This window comes from Anas acuta, chromosome 3 (genome assembly GCF_963932015.1).
Source record: "Anas acuta chromosome 3, bAnaAcu1.1, whole genome shotgun sequence".
NCBI classification, from domain to species: Eukaryota; Metazoa; Chordata; class Aves; order Anseriformes; family Anatidae; genus Anas; species Anas acuta.
The window spans coordinates 82,916,969-82,935,904 of NC_088981.1; the positions used below are offsets into that span (position 1 = coordinate 82,916,969).

The 18,936-nt window shown below is 39.5% G+C and overlaps 1 protein-coding gene across 4 annotated transcripts in view; it reads left to right on the forward strand.

Moving 5' to 3' along the window:
* The first annotated feature begins 2,292 nt into the window (after positions 1 to 2,292).
* Positions 2,293 to 18,936, forward strand: part of IBTK (inhibitor of Bruton tyrosine kinase) — a 53,685-nt gene continuing 37,041 nt past the window's right edge. For 3 of the 4 annotated variants that reach the window (XM_068678098.1, XM_068678100.1, XM_068678099.1), the window contains exons 1-7: positions 2,294 to 2,505; positions 10,125 to 10,779; positions 12,578 to 12,674; positions 14,026 to 14,150; positions 15,814 to 15,924; positions 17,119 to 17,289; positions 18,495 to 18,612. In XM_068678098.1, the coding sequence (XP_068534199.1) occupies positions 10,456 to 10,779; positions 12,578 to 12,674; positions 14,026 to 14,150; positions 15,814 to 15,924; positions 17,119 to 17,289; positions 18,495 to 18,612 (946 nt within the window). In that variant the 5' untranslated portion in view covers positions 2,294 to 2,505; positions 10,125 to 10,455. Of the gene's footprint in view, positions 2,506 to 10,124; positions 10,780 to 12,577; positions 12,675 to 14,025; positions 14,151 to 15,813; positions 15,925 to 17,118; positions 17,290 to 18,494; positions 18,613 to 18,936 lie in introns of all 4 variants that reach the window. The other variant, XM_068678097.1, reaches the window with a different exon arrangement.

Genomic DNA, 18,936 nt, shown 5'->3' on the forward strand with positions numbered 1-18,936 from the left:
GTTTTCCTACAGTCTTTTAATATCCACTGTTTGGAGATGAAGCCTTCTGAAAGGCTTAAAATAGTATATTTTCCACAACGATGTTGTAATTTTCCATTGCTGGAAAACAAAAACAAAATGAACAAAAACAATAATTTAAACAGAGGTTTGAGTTAGCCTTTTTTGTCTAATTACAAGTTATTTTATCGCCTCAAATCAAACTACATCATCCTGATACTGTGAATTGCATTCATTAGTTGTCTGCTCTTGCAGAAGCGATGCAAGATAGAAGGAATTTCTACTGCTGGCTTTTGAGCTGAAAGCAATAAACAATAGGTAAAGTAGTTAATATTCTGCCTTTTTACCAAAATATAAAACTCCTGCAGAGGAGATCAAACTTTTGCTTTGAAACCCGTTACTAAAAGACTGTTGGTTATTCTGCCAAGGTTTAGTCTGACCCAATGGACTACATCAGGTCCTATTCACGACGCATAATTATTTTCAAAGTTTTCTGTATCCCCCGTAGTCTTCTATTTGTTACAGTTGTATTTTGAGCTGTGTGAAAGAGTAAGTACCTAAAAAGCACTCCAGCATGTTAGAAATTATTTTTTTTTCATATAGGATTTACCACTGTTGCCTTGGACCTTGTTCTCTTTTAAGCCCCCTGATCTTTCCACTGTGCTGTTTACCTCTCCAAAGGATGCCTGCCCAAGCTATTCACTTGAATTTATTATTGTACAACAAAGCATTGTTTATGGCTGACTTCAGCTGTATTTGGACCTCTTTATCTCCCCAGATGGTCATTACTGTTTGTAGGCCAGCTGGCAGAATACTTGTAGCAAGGCCACCTCTGAGACATGTTCATGACTGAAGCAGAAAGAAGCTATCACTAGGAAAGTAATGCATAAATAAACCTCACACAGCATGCAGGGTTAGTTACGAAGAGGAATGACTGCTGGCAAACTGAACCTTTGTACAGTGAAATTCAAAAGGCAGACTGCAAAGTTCACATTAACTGGGGCAGATGGCCTGAGTAAAAAAATGCCTGTGATTCACCTACACACAATTTATACTCAATTTTCCCCAAATTAAACTGCTGCTGAAGAATACACATGAAACTTTTTTTCAACTTCAAATGTTTTGTGGTTAAAAAACAACTAGGTTGTTTTAAACTCCTTAATGCTTTCACTACTCTGGTGATAAAATTGTGGCTTTAAATAAACACAGAAAAATTCTAGCCATTGGCATAAACATTAATATAGCCTGTCTTTCCTTTCTATTTTGGAAAAAGTGATGTGCATTTTTTTTTCTATTTTACACTGGGTACTACTTGTCTGGTTCCTTGCTTCCCACCCAAAAAGGCAAAACCCGAATCTTATTCCAGATTAAACTGTAATCTACACCTCCTATTACATCATCCTCCCCCCCATTAAAAAAAAAAAAAAAAAAAAGTAGAACAGGAGTTTACTTCAGATACTTTCTAAGTAGGTGATTTAGAGAATTACTTTGCAAGATTGATTTCTGAAATCCTTGTGTACTTAACAGGTTTGCTTATGAGACTGCCCTGTGGGTTGGTGTCAAAAGCCTTACAAAGATCAAGTTGTATCATAAATTGGACCACTCGCAGTGTCATAGTGAGAAATCACACTGGTTTGGGAATACCCATCTCGATAAAGCCTTCTGGATGCTTTCTCTTACTTCTTTATTTCCTAGAGATCCGCAGATGGGTTATTTAATGATTTGTATTTGAGACCTCCCAGAGAGGTACTGCCCTGTCAGCAACCTTGCTCACACCCAGGCAAGCTGCATCTCTTCACCTTCCTTTGGGACAGCCTCAGATGTTGATAATAATTCTCCCGAAATGTTTTTAACATTTTTCTTAGGCAGGGGCCCGCGTCCTTTGCCTGTTTCATTCCACCAATCGATAGTGCTTCACGACATCGCAGCCAGCACTTCTAGCTGCGTGGCCACAAATTTTCCTTTTCCCATGAAAACTGACAGGAAAAAAAACTAAAACACCTCAAACACCTTTCCTCCACCCGCTCCTTCCCGACGACCCTTCCCCACACTCAGCACCCGCGGCCGCCATTTTGTTTAACCCTTGCGCGCCCCCCCGTGGCAGCACGGCGGCCATTTTGTTTAACCCTTTCCCGCCCCCCCGTGGCAGCACGGCGGCCATTTTGTTTAACCCTTTCCCGCCCCACGGCCGCGGCGCGCAGGCCCCGCCCCCTTCCCCCCTCCCTCCCTGTCACTCAATCCGGGCTCCGCCGCGGGCGGGCCAATCAGCGCGCGAGCCGCGGCGGCGCCTCGGCCAATCGCCTGCTGGCTTCTTCAGGGGTGCGGCGGCCGCCGTCGCTTCGCCGCCCGTTGCTCCGCTGGCACCGGCCGCCGGCGCCGCCTCCTGCCGCTGAGGTGCCGCGGTCCCCGCAGCGGCCTGGCCCTGCCCCGCTGTCACTGAGGATGAGCCCCCGCGCTGCCCAGCGCGCCTCCCGCCCCGCCCGGCCGAGCCCATTCATCTAGCGACTGGTAAGGGGCGGGGGCCGCTGTGTCCGGGGGGACCGGGACGGGGACAACCGGGAGGGGGGGGGGGGGCTCCGCTGAGGCAGCTGCGTGGCTGGTGAGGCGGCAGCCGGACCCCCGGCGGGCCCACACAGCCTTAGGTGGAGGTTCCCGGGAAGCCTTTGCTGTGTCTGGCCCTGCCGGGGGTGTTTGTCCGCTGCTTGTGGTAGCAACTCACGGTGTTGCTGCCGAGCCGCAGCGGTGAGCGCCGGGGAGTTGAAACGGCCTGTTTGGGCCACAAAAATGTCAGTGCGTGGCTCTGTTGGGGCCGGCCACCTGATCTCCGGCGTCCGGCCCTTTCCTTGCTGACGTGGTCAATGTGGTTGTCTGTCCGCGGGGACCGCAGCTTGGGGCTTGCAAAAAATAAATATAAAAGTACACAGGAACATCTGGTGGGGGTGCTTTGTAACAACGCTTTACTAAAAGGTCTGAGTTCATACAGAAAAGTCTGCTAAGTCTAAGACTTAATTTATTTATTTCATGGGGCTTTAAGTACAGTGAAATTCTAGAAGGCACTTCTGGTTCATTACTCTTCACTTTTACTGAAAGACAGATAAACTTAAGATCTGGAGCAGGATCCCAGTGTATTGTGGAAATGGCTTTAACTGTGCTTCTGTGTTACCACTTCCTCTGTGTTTTAATTTTTTGATAATGTTATTAAACTGTGTAGTTCTCATTGCTTCCAGAAAAGCGAAGCACAGTATTTCACAGTTTCCTGTTTGTGAACTGTTAATGGAGATACCTCATAATTTCTGACAAACTGAACTTCTCTGAGGTGTTGCAGCTGAATTTAGCCCTCAGTGTTACTTTGGTGCTTGTTTGACAGTGTCTGCCTCCAATTCAGAGTATTTGTTAGCAGTCTTAGCGGCAAACGGGCTGGAGTTGTTGGTATTCTTTTAAAGAAGGAAGTTATGTTGAAAGGCTGCATCACTGATTGTTTCATCCATGTAAGGATTGTGCTGTCCGCACTGCGAAGGCAGAAGTTGCAGAAAGCCTGGAGAACATCTAAAAGCCACCAGCTGTAGGGTTTCTAAGCGGTAGCAGAGAGGCCCCAGCCTAGTAAATGCAGCAACTTGGATCTGCCATGGCTGAGGGAACATAGGGAACCTGTTATTTTATAAATGCAATTGGATTTCATCCGTATCTGTACTTCTAGGCAGGTGACACCTATTTAAAACTTGCCAGCTTGCTTGTCTAGTCCGTTTTGAGAATACATGTGGGTAGCCTCATTTGTGCTCAGTGTATCTTTTGAAAGTGATTCCTGACTTAATCTTTTATGAAGTTTGAATGAATGAGTACTTACCCATTGTCAGGGGTAACAGGTTGATTTTTGTTCTTTTTGTAAATAACCTTCCTGTTTGAAGACTGGGGTCTGCAGGAAACACAGCTGAGGGATAAAACAGATCCTGTTTGTTCAGGCTGTACTCACAGGTTGTTTTGTAAACCTTTTGAACCCTAATTGCTCTTTCCACAGTCTTGTGGAAAGTCAAAGAGCTTGCCATGCCCTATTAAAATTATTGAGAAAGATCTATGTTTTTAGGATTGTATTTGGGACCATCTTATTTCCAAATCACCTGGAGATGGCATACAGCTTAAATTTCTTAGATTTCCCCTTTTTTGATATTCAGATGCTTTTCCCCTCTCTACTTACTCCCCCCTCCCCCCTACATATTCAAATAATATTGTTCAAGGGGTTGAATAATCTTGATTGATGTTCAGACTTCCAGCAAATGTGCAGAGGATTTCCACATGGGTTAAATGCTTTGTGGAGATATAATCTCCTGATAGGAATTAGTAATCTCGCTCTTCTTTAAAGCCTTGGTCGATGTGCTGCTTATAGCTGAAGGGTGCGTTTGCTGTTATTTATCTAGGAATTCATCTGTCTTCAGTGGGTTCTTGCTGTGTATCCTTGGGGATACATTGCTTAATGTCAGTGCTACATTATCACCTAGCTTCAACTTGCTAGTCCCTTTTATCAGATTCTAAACCGCTGCTCTAACATGTATTGGTGTCTTTAAGTAAGACTTCAGTCATCAGAAGACGCTGGAAAATCAGTAACATGCTAGCAAACATCCAGTCTTCAATTCTATAAGCTGTAATCTCTTTTTTTTTTTTTTTTGATTACTTCACAAGGCAGATTACTTGATTAGGAAAGTTTTTAGATTTCCCATGCTGTTATGTCTACAGGTCTTCAGTGATGTTATGAAACCACTGTGAATGGACTAACTTGGAGAATATTATTAAATGTCAGCATACAGGTTCAAAAATCAAAACAAAAGCAAAACACCACCCTGGAAATCTTTAAGAACTCACAGTACACGTAGAAGGTTGGATTTACCTTACTGAAGTTTGGTGGTGCCAGTCATAACTCTTTGTTTAAGCTTCTAGCAAAATATCAAAAGTTCATTCACTCCTTTTGATCATTTGATAAGTTTGAATTTTGCATCTTCTTAAAAGCAATGTTATTTACACTAATAAAAGGAGGGATATTAATCTTGACAAAGAAAACTCTAGTCTTCTTTCTTTTATGAAAAATAGAAACCATTACATGCTTTGGTTGTAGGAGAGCCCAAACTCAGGTAGTTTTTTCACCAAGTGCATCCTGGATGCAGTTGGTAGTTAGAAAAAAATCAATACTGCTTAAAAATAAATTGAAAAAGAAAAAGGAACAGTGAATGAGTGGATAAGGGTAGGTTGTGCTAATTTAGTGAGGAAATAAGGTCTGAGGAAATGCGTTCTTACTAAAGCATCCAGAAGATGGGTTTCAAAGCCATATCGCTCTTTTAACAGTCGAGTTACTGTAATGCAGTGCATGTGGGAGATGCAAGCTCAGCAATCTGTCCTTGTGGAGCATTGAATTCTCCCTGCTGGAATCTCTTCTTGTTTTCTCTTCTGTGCCAGGGCCATTGTCTTTTGTGCTATTGGGAACAAAACAAAAAAACCACCCAACAGTTGGCACTGCCTTGGTATGGTGTCCGTGTCCATGTTAGCCAGATTTTGCTAGATACAACGCTTCTTCTTGTAGACATAATTTCTGATTGTTCGATACAATAGGCTGTCCTCAGGACGAATCTGAAATACCATAGACGTGAATTCCAGTATCAAATGTATCCTAGGCTGGCACTTTCAGTGTCTGTTTCTGGCAAATGCTAGGTAGGTGTTGGTTGCTCTTCTGAGAGCACCCCTGTACTTTTAAGCCAGGTGTGTGTGTGGAAACACTTTCTAGAGAAAAAGGAAGTGTTAATGGAGAATAAGATTGACAGACTGCTCATAGCCACTTCTGTACATTCTCCTTCATCCATTAGCTCATGATCTCTCTGTGCTGACTGTCAGTGTTCCAGACATCACAAAAATGTTGTTGGAGATGCTCTGCCATGGCTGGGTTTGGCTTCTGAAGACTGTGACCAGGAAACAGGGAGTTCCGAAGGCTGCTTCTATGCTGGAACCTCTCTTCTGGCTTTATTGTTCTGAGATTTATGTTACCAGAATGTAATTGATTATATATTTTCCTCTCTTCTGAGAAGTTTAGATAATGAAATAGCTCAACAGAACCCTTGGACCAGAAGACCTCTAACCCACCAGCACTCCCTTGTAGGCAGATTTGATACGCTGTGAGATTTCTAGAGCTCCCTAGTGGGAAGCTGCTTCTGCCTGCTTTGTTTATTGTTCCAAAGATTGACCAGAATCTCAATATTTCATCTCTGCACTCTGATGTTTGCGGGAATAGAAATGTACCATTGTCATCCTTAGTTGTTACAGGATATCTTAGCTTATTCTGACAGATGGGTAGAATCTTACTTTCGTACTTGGAGAGAGAAGTGACAGTCTTGATCTCAGACTTCTTAAGAGAGACACATTTCTGCCTATTTGTAGCAACTCCTTGAAAGAAACACAAATTTGGGACAGCATGTAAGGTAGAAACTTTTCCAGCTGGAGGAGTTCTGACTCCATAAAGTCAGAGGGCTCCTCTCTCTCTATAGCCCTTACACTGGGAAGTGTGTAAAGAGAAATAATTCCTTTAAAGCTGCTCTGCTTGGAGGGAGGCTGGCAGCTGAAGGTGTGGTGGTGCTTGGCCCTCTCTAGGGGAGGAGCCGAGTGGGAAGGCTCTTCCAGGAGGCCAGATACTGCCAAGGCTTTGTTCCTGCTTTCCAACTGCCTACAGCTTGACTGTAATCTTTTTAAGTTTTCTTGGGCTGTGAATACATGTATTATACTAAGTAGCTCATGTCTCTTGGGGGAAAATGCAGAAAACCACTTGATGCTGAAATAAAGATGTCTTCGAGATAGTCTGTGTGTTTTTCTAATTCCTCCATTTTGTGTCAACTTTTTTCTCTAATTAAAATGATAATTAAGAAGAATTTGAATTCCAACCCATTGTATCATACATAAAATCGTTTAAAAGGTGTTAATCTTACTTACATGTTTGCCTTTTGATAACTGCAGTGTTAGGAAGATACTAGTGCTATTACACGAATTTAGATAATGGTGAAAAGTCTATAGAAGCATCTGCAAATATCTGCTGGTACTGTACCCATTTTGAGCTTGTTTTAGGTACTGGTTGTTCAGCTGAGACATCATATAGCAGAACTAAGCATTTTGACAGCAATCACAAGATTTTCACACAGACATGAGCATCGCTTCACAATTTTAAAGTTGAAAGGTTTCATTTAAAGACCTACTTCATATTTCAAGATAGCTGGATCCGATTGTTAACTCCTTTCAGGTATTGCAATAACGTGACTGTTATTGGTGTGTCATTGTTGTGGAGGGTTGAAGCCGTGATTGACAGCCATCTGTCTTGAAATGCAAGGTGCATGTATCAATGTACTAATATAGTATCTAGTGTTGTAATGTTTATAGGAAAGGAGGGCTGGGTTAGGATGACTTACAAAGAAGTAATTCAGCAGACTCACATTTCACATAGCTGCAGTAAGTATCACCATAGTGGCATTCATGTCAGGGTTGTGTCGGTTTGCAGACTTTTTGTCCTTTTGATAATTGGTTTGTTGTCCACAGTGTTTTGGTGTTTGGTCTCTTAGGCTAGAGCTCAGATGCTTTAAAGGAGCAATTTTTCTCTTGCCCCTCTGTTCCTTTCTTGTAGTGGCACATGTGTTTTTGGAGCCAGGATGTATGTTCTCTTGAACCGTTTACCTATGCAGTTCAGTGCTGTAAATAGATGAGTACTGAAAGGGTTGTTAGACATTGGAATGGGCTGCCCAGGGAAGTGATGGAGTCACCATCCCTGGGAGTCTTTAAAAGACGTTTAGATGTAGAGCTTAGGGTATGGTTTAGTGGGGACTGTTAGCGTTAGGTCAGAGGTTGGACTCGATGATCTTGAGGTCTCTTCCAACCTAGAAATTCTGTGATTCTGTGAGTATTTGCTGAGGGAAGGCACGCCATGGGGCATGGCGGGGCTGCTGCCTTGGGTGGCATTGCTGTTTCATTCCACTGGGCCGAACAGATTAGTCAGCTTTATTTATGATTTCCCTGAGGATTTTTTCTTTGTGCTTTTTATGTTTATTTTTCTTCGTAGCACTACTAGCAATGTCTTAAAAAATATGTAAGATGTACTTCACAAGGCATGAAGTAAAATTCCTACTTCTTCCACAGCATGATCTTATTGCCTAGTAGAGTATTGATGAAATGTGACAAATTAGTTTGAAGGTAATAATAGCACTTGTTTTTCCTACAGATGTCCAACTAAGTTTTAGAATGATTGCTGTTTAGAAGAGTGTGTGATGCACTGGCAATCTAAGTCTGAAACATTTCTAAATGTTGCTCCCAGACAGAGATGAGGGACTGAACTATAGGGAATAAAGACTATTTTTTTCCACTGCTCTGAGAAATTGTTTTGAAAGTACCTAGTGAACAACTGTGATCTGTAGATATCCTATCCAAGTATTTAATCCCTTCTGAATGAAGAGGAAAAATAATCGTTGGAGGCTTTGTCATGAGATGTTTAAATGCCCTTGGATTAGAACTGTGGGTTATTTTTGTTTGTTTATTCTCTCGAAAGTTTAGATTCCATCGCTAGCATTTGTTTTAAACTGTGATGCAATCCATGATCATTCTTAAAACAGGAGGAGGACTGAGATCTCTGATTTTTCCTCCAAAGTCATTTTTCCTTGACATATCTTTTCAGATAGAGGCAGTAGCAAAATGCTGTTATATGTTCAGTGCCTGAGAACAATAGAAGCTGAGATCGACAGGCTTTTGGGGAGAGAGCAAGGAGTGGGGTATGCATGGCTATACCTATGCAGGTCTATATTGACTGCTGAGCTGGAATGATGGCAGATTTTTTTTTGGGGTGGGGGGAACGGAGGTTGTTAACAGTTTTATTTATCCATCTTTCATGGTAGCATTCTCTGGCTTCTTTTGGAATATTTTACTCATTGGTAGAACGACTTTAAACTGCGGTTTGAATAGTGAGCAAAACCATCAAGGAGTTTGGTGTGATTTAACACTCCTTGACTCATTTTGATGCTTATGCTTGAAATGCTAGTGTGAAGTCTTTTGGGACTGAATAGCAGTTTGCTTTATGCAGTGCGCTGGTGATGCACGTACTTCACTTTTTCTATTGTAGATGGTTTTATGTGTAACTTTTATTCTCTCAAGTTTGTGTGCTGTGACACTTAAATTTAACTGCACGTTTTTAATAGGCTAGATGAGTACTTCTGTCAGGCTTTGCTTACAGTTCTTAAAGTATATGCCAAAGAAGGATGGTAAAAAAACATGTAATACATATGTAATAATGAACATGTAATACATACAATATGCTAAAATACAGCAAGCATATCCGTAATATCAGCATATGAAAGTATACATAAATAAGTGTGCAGATGTGCTCCATTCCTATCCAACCTAGACCAGGATTTCTTCCTGCCAGTTCCAGGAGCTTTCAACCTTTGCTTTGCATGACTGCAGCAGTCTGAATTCATGTCTCTTGTACTAGTTGCTTTTCTTCGCTTTGTTGCTATCCTCCCTCTCACCTTTGTTAGTAGCTCTGGGAGTGGTGGAGAGAAGCCTGCTTTGTGGGGAGATGGGTGGATGTTCAAGCCAGGGAAGACAACCTGAGGATAATACTTCATTGAAGTTGCCAAAGGAAACTGTGGTGGTCCCTCCCTTTGGCTGGGTGGGACTGAAAGCTTGTGTCAGCCAAGATGTACTCAACACCTGTGTGGGTTTTTTGTTTCATTGTTTTCCCCATCTGTCTTTGCTTTCTGATCACAAAGTAATAATATAATTAGTAAACTGTTAGGGTCCTAAGGAGGCTGGGAAGGAAAGGGTTATTTTTTTTGTTGTTGTTCTTTAGGTTACTTTTTGCAGCAGTTCACTGAGTAGCCTCAGACTTCTGTCAAAGGAAGGGAGGAGGTATTTTCTGAGGAGGTATTTTCTGGGGTGGGGAAAGGAGTCATGGCTTTTCAGACTGGCTGAATGCCTTATTTAAGCTCAGATGGCATGAGGAGTCGGTTAACCCTTGCCACATTGCTCTTGTATTCATAAGCTCTAGTTATGCATTTAAGTTGGTATAGTTGATGGGGAAAAAAATTCTGTTTACTGATCTTTTCTGTTTTGTTCTCTTTCAGGTCTCCCTTGCAATTATGGAGTTTTAGAAGAATAAAGGTGTGTGGAGGGGGAATCCCCCTCCCCACATGTGAGGCAGTTCTCTTTGGAATTTTTTATGGACAATATTTGTTATATATGATGGTGAAATAAGACTTCTTAAAATATATATTTATAAATATTTATTTGGATCAAGTGCCAAACATAAGTTTTCTAATGGCAGCTCAATAAAACTGGATTTATGTCCTTGGAGTTACAACTTTTTGAAGGCACTGTGTTGTATACTGAATTGGAGTGCCTTGATATACTTGATGGTTGTTCCCCTTAAGGAGAGGAGCAGCCTCCGAAGTGAAGATGAATTCTCTCATGCCAGACTGCACGTCAAAGTGTCGATCTCTACAGCATGCTCTGGATGTTATTTCTGTAGTAACCAGAGGAAGTGAAGGCCAGATCAAGGCCTTTCTCTCTTCTTACTGCTACAATGCTGCAACTATAAAGGATGCCTTTGGTAGAAACGTTCTACATCTTGCTTCGTCTTGTGGCAAAAAAGGTGTGCTAGACTGGTTGGCTGAGACCAAAGGAGTAGATCTCTCGGCGAAAGACAAGGAGTCTGGATGGACAGCTTTGCACAGAAGTATATTCTATGGGTACATCGACTGTGTTTTGTCATTACTGAAGGTGAGTAATTTGCAGCTGCTGTTTTCCTTGGTAGCTATAATTTTTAGATTTGTATCACTTCTAGAAATGTAGATCTTTAAACTTGATGGAAAGCCTCTTGAGACTTAGTCTTAGTGCACTGTGATCTCAACATAAACTGATTTACTTGAAACTTGTCTTTGTATTTACCAAAGGCGTCTGTCTGTGCCCATGTAGACATCAGCACTGAGTCAGGCTCCTTGATCAATCGTAGACTTCCTTAAAGACTGGTTTGTATGAACAGTATCGGCACTAGGATCTGAAAAGTGCAGAATGAACGTGACGTCAGACTAAAGATGTTGCAAAAATAGACCCGTCAGTAATTATACCAATTAGTATTTTTAGACAGCATGAAATAATGAGCTTGAAAGGGGTAGTAATTAGCAGTGGATCTCACGTTTGGGAGAGAAGCAGTTCAAGATGCACAGCATTTTATTAAGTGAATCCCCATTTCATTTATATGTTAACCAGGGCTTTCGCTCAGTCCCCTTCCTTTCTTTCTTGCATTGCTGTTTTTTCCCTGCTTCTTAACAAGAATAAATACATATTTCACGTGCTGTATTCCTACATAGAGAAGATGTTTTCTTTTCAAAATAAGTGTTTTTAGGAGAATTGTGATTCTGTTCTTTAGAAAACTCAAAGCTGTGTGTGAAGTTTGGAAATGTATTGTATCCTCTAACATGTGTCTTTGTCTGTATCTTTGATACTTGCTTATATGTGATCTACGCTGTTTTCCCCAAATGTATTCTTCTTTTCTGTCAGTTGCATAAGGGAGTGAGGTTTTCATGATAGGTGGCTCTGTTGATATTCCTCTAAGAAGCAGAACGAGTCATGGAGAGCGTTCTACCTTCCAGTTCCTTAGCCAAAGTCTCTCTGCTGTACTGTGTTAAGAGCGAGTGTTCTTAAGGTATTATAGCAATGACAGGAAGGGATTATAGAATATAATTATAAAATAGCTGAGCTAGAAGGGGTGATAGTCTTGTCCAAACATCTGCATTCTGGTGTTCTAACACCAGGCCAATAAAAATATTTTTATACGTTTAAATGGAATTTCTTATTTCAATTTGTGCACATTGCCACGTGGTTTATCACTGGGTAGCACTTATAATACCTCTTCCCCCATCTCCTATCAGGTATTTTTTATACCTGTTGATAAGATTTCACCTCTCCCTCCCCTCAGTAAATCTTCTCTAGATTAATCTTGTCTATCATGTCTAGCTATTTGCATCCTCTTGCTTTTTTTTCTCAGCAACTGTGAAGTACTGTTCTCTGCTTGTTTTCAAATTCATAGTAGATTTTTTCAAAATTTTCACTTCTCTAGTGTATCAAAACTTTTAAAACAAAAAACAATCAAACAAAAACAAACAAAAACTTGACAGTAGAAGAAAATGTATTTTTCAAAGATGATAAAAGCATTTTTGGTAAATAGTTGCCCTCTTGCCTTTTCTAGATGGCAGTGCTTTACTTTCATTTGGGTGAGTTTCCTCTGTGTGTCCCTGATTCTTATTGCTCAATCAATTTTCATGCAGTAATTTCTCAGTTAATGAATCACCACAAAATGTATGCAGCTGAACAGAATTAAACTGTTGGTGTTTTGTTGTGTTATTTTTTTCCCCAGATCTACTTAAAATTAACCATAAATTTTCTGAAGATTTTCTTTTATCAATATTGAAGTTCAATTAAAGATTTGTCTAGCTTTGTAAATGTTTACGTGGTTTACTTCAAGCTGTGGAGTTAACCTTAGCTTTTCTTCTCTTCCCTGTCTCTGCTTCTATTTCAGCATGGTGTTAGTCTGTATGTTCAGGATAAAGAAGGCTTATCAGCCTTGGATCTTGTGATGAAAGACAGGCCAATCCATGTGGTGTTCAAGAAAACTGGTAGGAAATCAAATAACTTACATATCCTTGCAAAATACAATTTATGTCTACAGCATATTAACGTACATACCAGCACAGACAGTATTTTCAGTTTCTGACTAGGACCTTATAAATTATCAAATACCTGAAGACATAGTGTCCCTGATGTCACAAGACAGCAAGTGCAGAATGTAGATACTGAATGCACATATGTACCCTGAATGGACAAAAGATGACTGGCTTAGTGGTTTGTTTTTTTTTTTTAAGGGAGAGGGGCCTGGGGGAGAGCAAGTGATTTAATAGGTTGCCCAGAGACATTGTGGAGACTGACCGTGGAGATACTCAAAACCTGAGAAGGACGTGGTCCTGGGCAGACTAGATGGTTTGGTCCTGGGTGGACTAGATGGTTTCCAGAGGTATCTTCTAACCTCTGCTATTCCACAATTTTTCTCTTTATCAAAATTCAAGTTACCAGAGAGGCTATCAAGTTACCAAAGACAATGTCTTTGAATTCATCAGGGTAGTTTACATCACTTCTATATCTTTTGTGGAAAGAGAGGGACTATGTTCTTGAATCTTCAGAATACATTTAAGGTAAGATAACTTGGTACATTAGCTACAGTCACTCTAAATACAGTAACTTGAAATAGGAAACGATTGTGTAAGAATAACTCGTATCACACAAGCTTTTGGACAGGAAACAAATTCTTCCGGTGTTTTTTTACTTACTTTTATGCTGTTTTATTATTTTTGTACCCCTCTTCTAGGTCCTTTTCTCCATGTCTCCAAATGTAGTGTGGTTGTACATGGAAAGTCCTTTTCAGCTTTTTTTCCAGTCAATTTAAGTGGTTTTGGTTCTGCAAATCCTGAATTTCATGTATTAATTTTACATTGCAATGTAGTGTGAAATTCTTTAGTTCTTATAATAGTAGTGCAACATGATTGAATGTGCGTTGGTTTCCTGGATGTCACTGTAACTGAGAGGTTATTTAAAAAATAATAAAAGATAATGAAGGTGCTTATGGCTTCTGTGCATAAGAGTTTCTGGGAAAGGCTTTTTGCTAAATTGAAAAAGAAAAGTGGATGTAACCTAAGGTGGTCGTAATGATCTTCTGAAAACATCTACAGTAAATATACTGATGTGGAATGCTTGCATTTTATGCAGCTGGAAAATAATGTGAGTAGTGATGGTTGTTTTCTGTATGTTGTGGTCAAAGTATTTTGTTGTAGCGTCTTACTTCTCATAAGAATATCTTTTTAAACAACTTTTCTCTTCAAATCTTAAATAGAAACAGCAGGAGTTATTTTTCAAATTCAGTATGCATGACACTGCTATGTTGACAAGCTGCAGAGATAATATTTTTCATTGCAGATCCCACAGAAGTTTACACCTGGGGAAACAATATAAATTTTACTTTGGGTCATGGCGGTCAACAGAGTAAACATCATCCTGAACTGGTGGACCTCTTTCCTCGGAACAGCATTTATATCAAGCAGGTATTCTAGAAGTCTTATGTAGGCATCTTACTCACCGAACCTGGAGGGGTGTGTAGGGGGAAGCAATTATCAAAAATGTCATCAACTTTTGAAAGTATACAGAGGAATAAAATGTTGGGTCTGATTTTTATTTTATTTATTACGTTTTTTCTTCCTAGTTATTTTTCAGCAAGCAGTCTCCATTGATCTGGCAAGCAGCTTAGAACAGCCAGGAAATGCTTGACTTGGCCTGCTCTATTATGTTTTTGCTGCTCTACATCCCCATATCCCCCAATGGGAATTATGGTTCTCTGTGTTTGGTGGGGAGAATGTTTTTTGATAGATATTGATGATTTGCCTTGGATATATGGCTTGTAGATGACTAAAATAATTCAGAAGTGTGATGCTTCTGTAAATGTTTTATGTTTCTCACTTCTAATGCAGCTCCCGTAGTGAACTGAAGTGGGACAGTGAACTTGTTTGGTATGTGTGGAATTAGAAGTTGTCTTGTGTTGAAAGCAGCTTGTGCTGTTACAGCACTTCTATTAATGTAGTTTGTTCCTAATAACTTGTGACTTCAGTTTAAGAATAGTTTACAGTACAGATTGAACAAGCATTTAGTGCAAAATGCAAAATCTACAGCAGTTTTAATGTGTTTCTTTCAGCAAATCTGAGTTGGTATTGTTGCCCTTAAAACTGCATCTTTTGGGCTTCTGCTAACCTGCAGGGCCATGCTTGAACAGATTTTGATAAATACAAACTCTTGAAATAAGTTAAAGCAATATATACTAAATTTAAAGCAAGTGTTTTGTGTTCCTTGTGACTTGATTTGGTACTGCCTGTGCTGTAATACTGGAATCTTACCCATATTTTCATGAAAAGGTAAATCATAACCTTAGAGAGTATTTGTTGTATCATTTAAATCTCAGCTTTTAAAGAGGTTTACTACACAGGTAAAGCAGTGAAATAACGAGAAGTGTGCCTAGATCTGTTACCTGAGTAACAGAAAATCCTGGCAATAGTTTTATAAATTGGCCTACTTTCCTATACTGTGGCCTACACTGTAGTTTAATCTGTTCTGGGGACTCTGTGTGCTGTGGCCAGCCTAGTCATCAGATTCATATGGAAAGCTGCAGTAAATTCGCTATCTAAGCAGAGATCAGGGAAATGCATGCAATAGATGCATTTCACTTTCAATTGAATTTTCCCTTTCTTTGTGAGGTTGTTTGTTGTGGTTATAGTGGTAATAGAAAGAACTCACATTGGTTAACTGAACTAACTTCAGGGCAGGTTTTGCAATTGAGGCTGTAATCATGCCTCTTCACTGTGTTTTTACCTATTCAGTAGCAACAATTTCTCTTTTTTAGTTTGTTAGCGTTCACATGAGTAATTATAAAAGCATGCTAGAAAGGATATCGTAGTAACAGCTTGGATTATTTGCATTTTTGAAAACACTGCCTAGGTTATTTAAGCCTTGGGTTGAAGATTCTGTATTGCAGCATTGGATACGGATTTACGAGTTCTGTTTGTATTACGATAAGTTATCTTTATTAAAGTTGGACTTGTTTGTGTGGTAGTTTTCACAGCTGTTTTGGGACTATCTAAGAAAACTAATGTGTCCTAAGAAAACTAATGTGTCCTGTATTCCCCCTGCCCTGCTCTTTTTTTGTCCCTTTTCTTTCAGGTGGTACTCTGCAAATTTCACTCGGTGTTCCTTTCCCACAAAGGTCAAATTTATACGTGTGGACATGGACAAGGAGGACGTTTGGGTCATGGTGATGAACAGACATGCCTGGTATCTTAATCCTGTCTTGTGTGTAGTCTAGCATGATATTTCTTTGATATCAAACAGGAAGTCTGAATTAGAGTTTCTGTGAGTGTACTCTTAAATTTTTTTTAAGCCAATTTACTGTTGATTTTAAATAAAAAACATCCCCTTTCCCCACCAAAATAACAGAGGAAAACTGCTACAGTACTAGAAGTGATGTGACAAAGAGTAGAAGCACATATATTTAAATATCTTATAATTTAAGGTAACTTTATACTGAGGTGAAACTTTTGGGTTAGGGTTAAGTTTGTCCAAAAGGTAGAGGATGCCAGGTAAGTGGAAGCAAATGGTTTTCTGCTGGGCTGGTCTCTTAAATAGATTGATGATGCTGTCAGATAAGTGTCAAGACTGGCAGAAGCAGTTCTGTGGAGTTGGTAGTGATGGTAGGGTTGCTTCTTGTTAGACTTGCACAGCTATTAAGTGAACTCATTTGAATAGTAGTATTGCAGTATGCAAAACCAAAATTTGAGAAGACAGATATGATGGCAATATAACTCAGATTTCAGTATCTTATCCTGTGTACCTGGTAGTGTGTATTTAGTTTACAGCACAATGCTTCTAATTTTTAAGAATTACTAATATTGAATATCTGGTAGAACTTGATACTCTGTTGCTGGATGCTATGGTGAAGATTGGAGATCTCTTTTGAACGTTTTTTTAAAGAACACAGTTCTAGAAAATGAGATTTTCTTTTCAAAGGGGATACAAACTGTTTACAAAATGGGATGTTGCTCAGTCAAATAAAATTCCAGGTAGAGGGTATAAAGCGTCAAAGATACAGAACTGCTTCCTTATTCTGTGTAGTTTTCTTTAGATTATCTTGTATTTGGGTGGAAGGGAAAAACCATTATTGCTCACTGTAATTTAAAAACAAAAGATCTAACAGTTAATACACTTCTACCTTCCTCATGATATGGTTCCCACCCTGATTTCAGAGCAGGTAGTTTAAAATCTCTCTCTTGATAGCAAAGGATGTGTTTCACATACCTCATGGAAAGTAATTTGTCTCATTGCATTGGATGTGGTAACTTTGTTAGTGAGTATATTGTATTTTCACATCGATTTTCATCTGTATTTGAGTATTTTATGATGTTCTGTTTGTGTCATTGTAGTTAATTATGTGGCCAATGACTAAAATAAAACTTTTTTTTTCTTGTTTAGGTTCCAAGACTTGTGGAAGGCTTAGTTGGCCACCAGTGCTCCCAGATAGCAGCAGCTAAGGATCATACTGTTGTTTTAACAGAAGATGGATGCGTTTACACGTTTGGTCTAAATACTTTCCATCAGCTGGGTATTCTTCCTCCTCCTGCTAACTGCAATGTTCCCAGACAGGTAAAAATAAAATAACATCAGCCAAAAACTTGTGGCGTGGGGTTTTTTTTGTTTGTTTTCTTTTAACAGAAAATGAAATAGAAGATCATATAAATAACTTTTAAAGTTTTGCAGGACAGTAGAATGGAATCTGAGTTCAGATAAAATCTGTTACCATACGTCTCAATCTTAAATACTTACTTACCTGTGTCCTGATTTACATCTCAGTTTGTAACCTGGAAAATGCTAAAGTTTTTAGTAGCTAAAGTTTTTAGTAGCAAGTACAATACAAGCTCCAGTTTATGAAAACCTTTCCCCCCAAATAGTTTTGTAGCTGAAATGGACTAAGAATAATGAGTATGTATTACTTAAGACTAATAATCCTAAAACTTTTTGGATTACTGAATGATGGATCTAAGAATTTGACATTAGTGTACTTTGCTGGAAGCACTGATTCTGGAATTGTAGTACTTTGGGAAGAATAGAAACGGGAAGGAGAAATAACCAAAGAGAGCTCATGAGGCTTCAGGAGAGGTTAAATACTTGCAACTTCACTATATTCCTATGTTTGATCTATATATATTTCTAAAGGAAATAAGAATTATTTCACCTTTTATTGAAAAGAAGTTTGATCTGGAGTAAAAAAAGTAAAATAAAGTTGTACTGCTAGTATTATAAAAGTACGCAATAATATTTGGCAAAAGTGCAACAGGGTAGTGTTTTGGGGTACAATGGGATGCCCTTCAGTTGTGTAATGATAACTGTTTATCCACAGTATTTACTTTAATCTTGATCATCAAGAATTATCTGGAATACCAAAAACAAGTTTGACATGTGGAATTAGCATTACAGTGTTCTGCAGTGTGTTTAGGGCATTATGGCTTACAAGCTGAAACTTTTTTAATTGACACTTTAGCAGCACCTGAGTTGTCTTTGCCTGTCTTACATGTGTGCTGTGCAGTCCTGTTTGGCATCTTACATATGAAGACAGCCTAAGAAGATTAGATTCTAGTTCTGATGAGATACTGAAAAGAAAGATTTTTTTGGTCTCAAGTGTCCCACTCGACAAACTTCTGAAATAATCCTGACTTATTAGACTGTACATGGATACTGTACCAATACTGTATTCTTAATGACTTTGGGAGTTAAATGTTGTCAGAAGTTTGTACATGTGAAATTCACCCGTTGCTGCTTAATATTAAGATGTACTTTGGATTTGTGCTTAGGTTCAGGCAAAAAACCTGAAAGGTAGAATGGTGATTGGAGTGGCTGCAGGCAGATTCCATACAGTGCTATGGACTAAGGAAGCAGTGTATACCATGGGGCTGAATGGCGGCCAACTAGGTAAGGTAGAAGTGTTCTGAAAGTAAAACCCAGCCATTAAAAGATGTTACTCATACTAAAGCTGTTGTTTGCTTCTTACAACAGAAGCCTGGTTAAAGCTTTCTCTCTTTATTTTTTTTTTTTTCCTCTTCCAATCTGGTGATTTCAAGCTTCTACGCTTCTTTTGGAGAATATTTTTCATTACTGGCAATCACTTGCATTTTGAGATGATGGGAGCTAGTCTGACTCTAGCTCTGGCATTTGAGTTCTTTATAATTCATTTTCTTCCTATGTATCTTGAGTGGTTCTGCTACTGAAGCCACTCAGGAAACAATGTTACTGTTT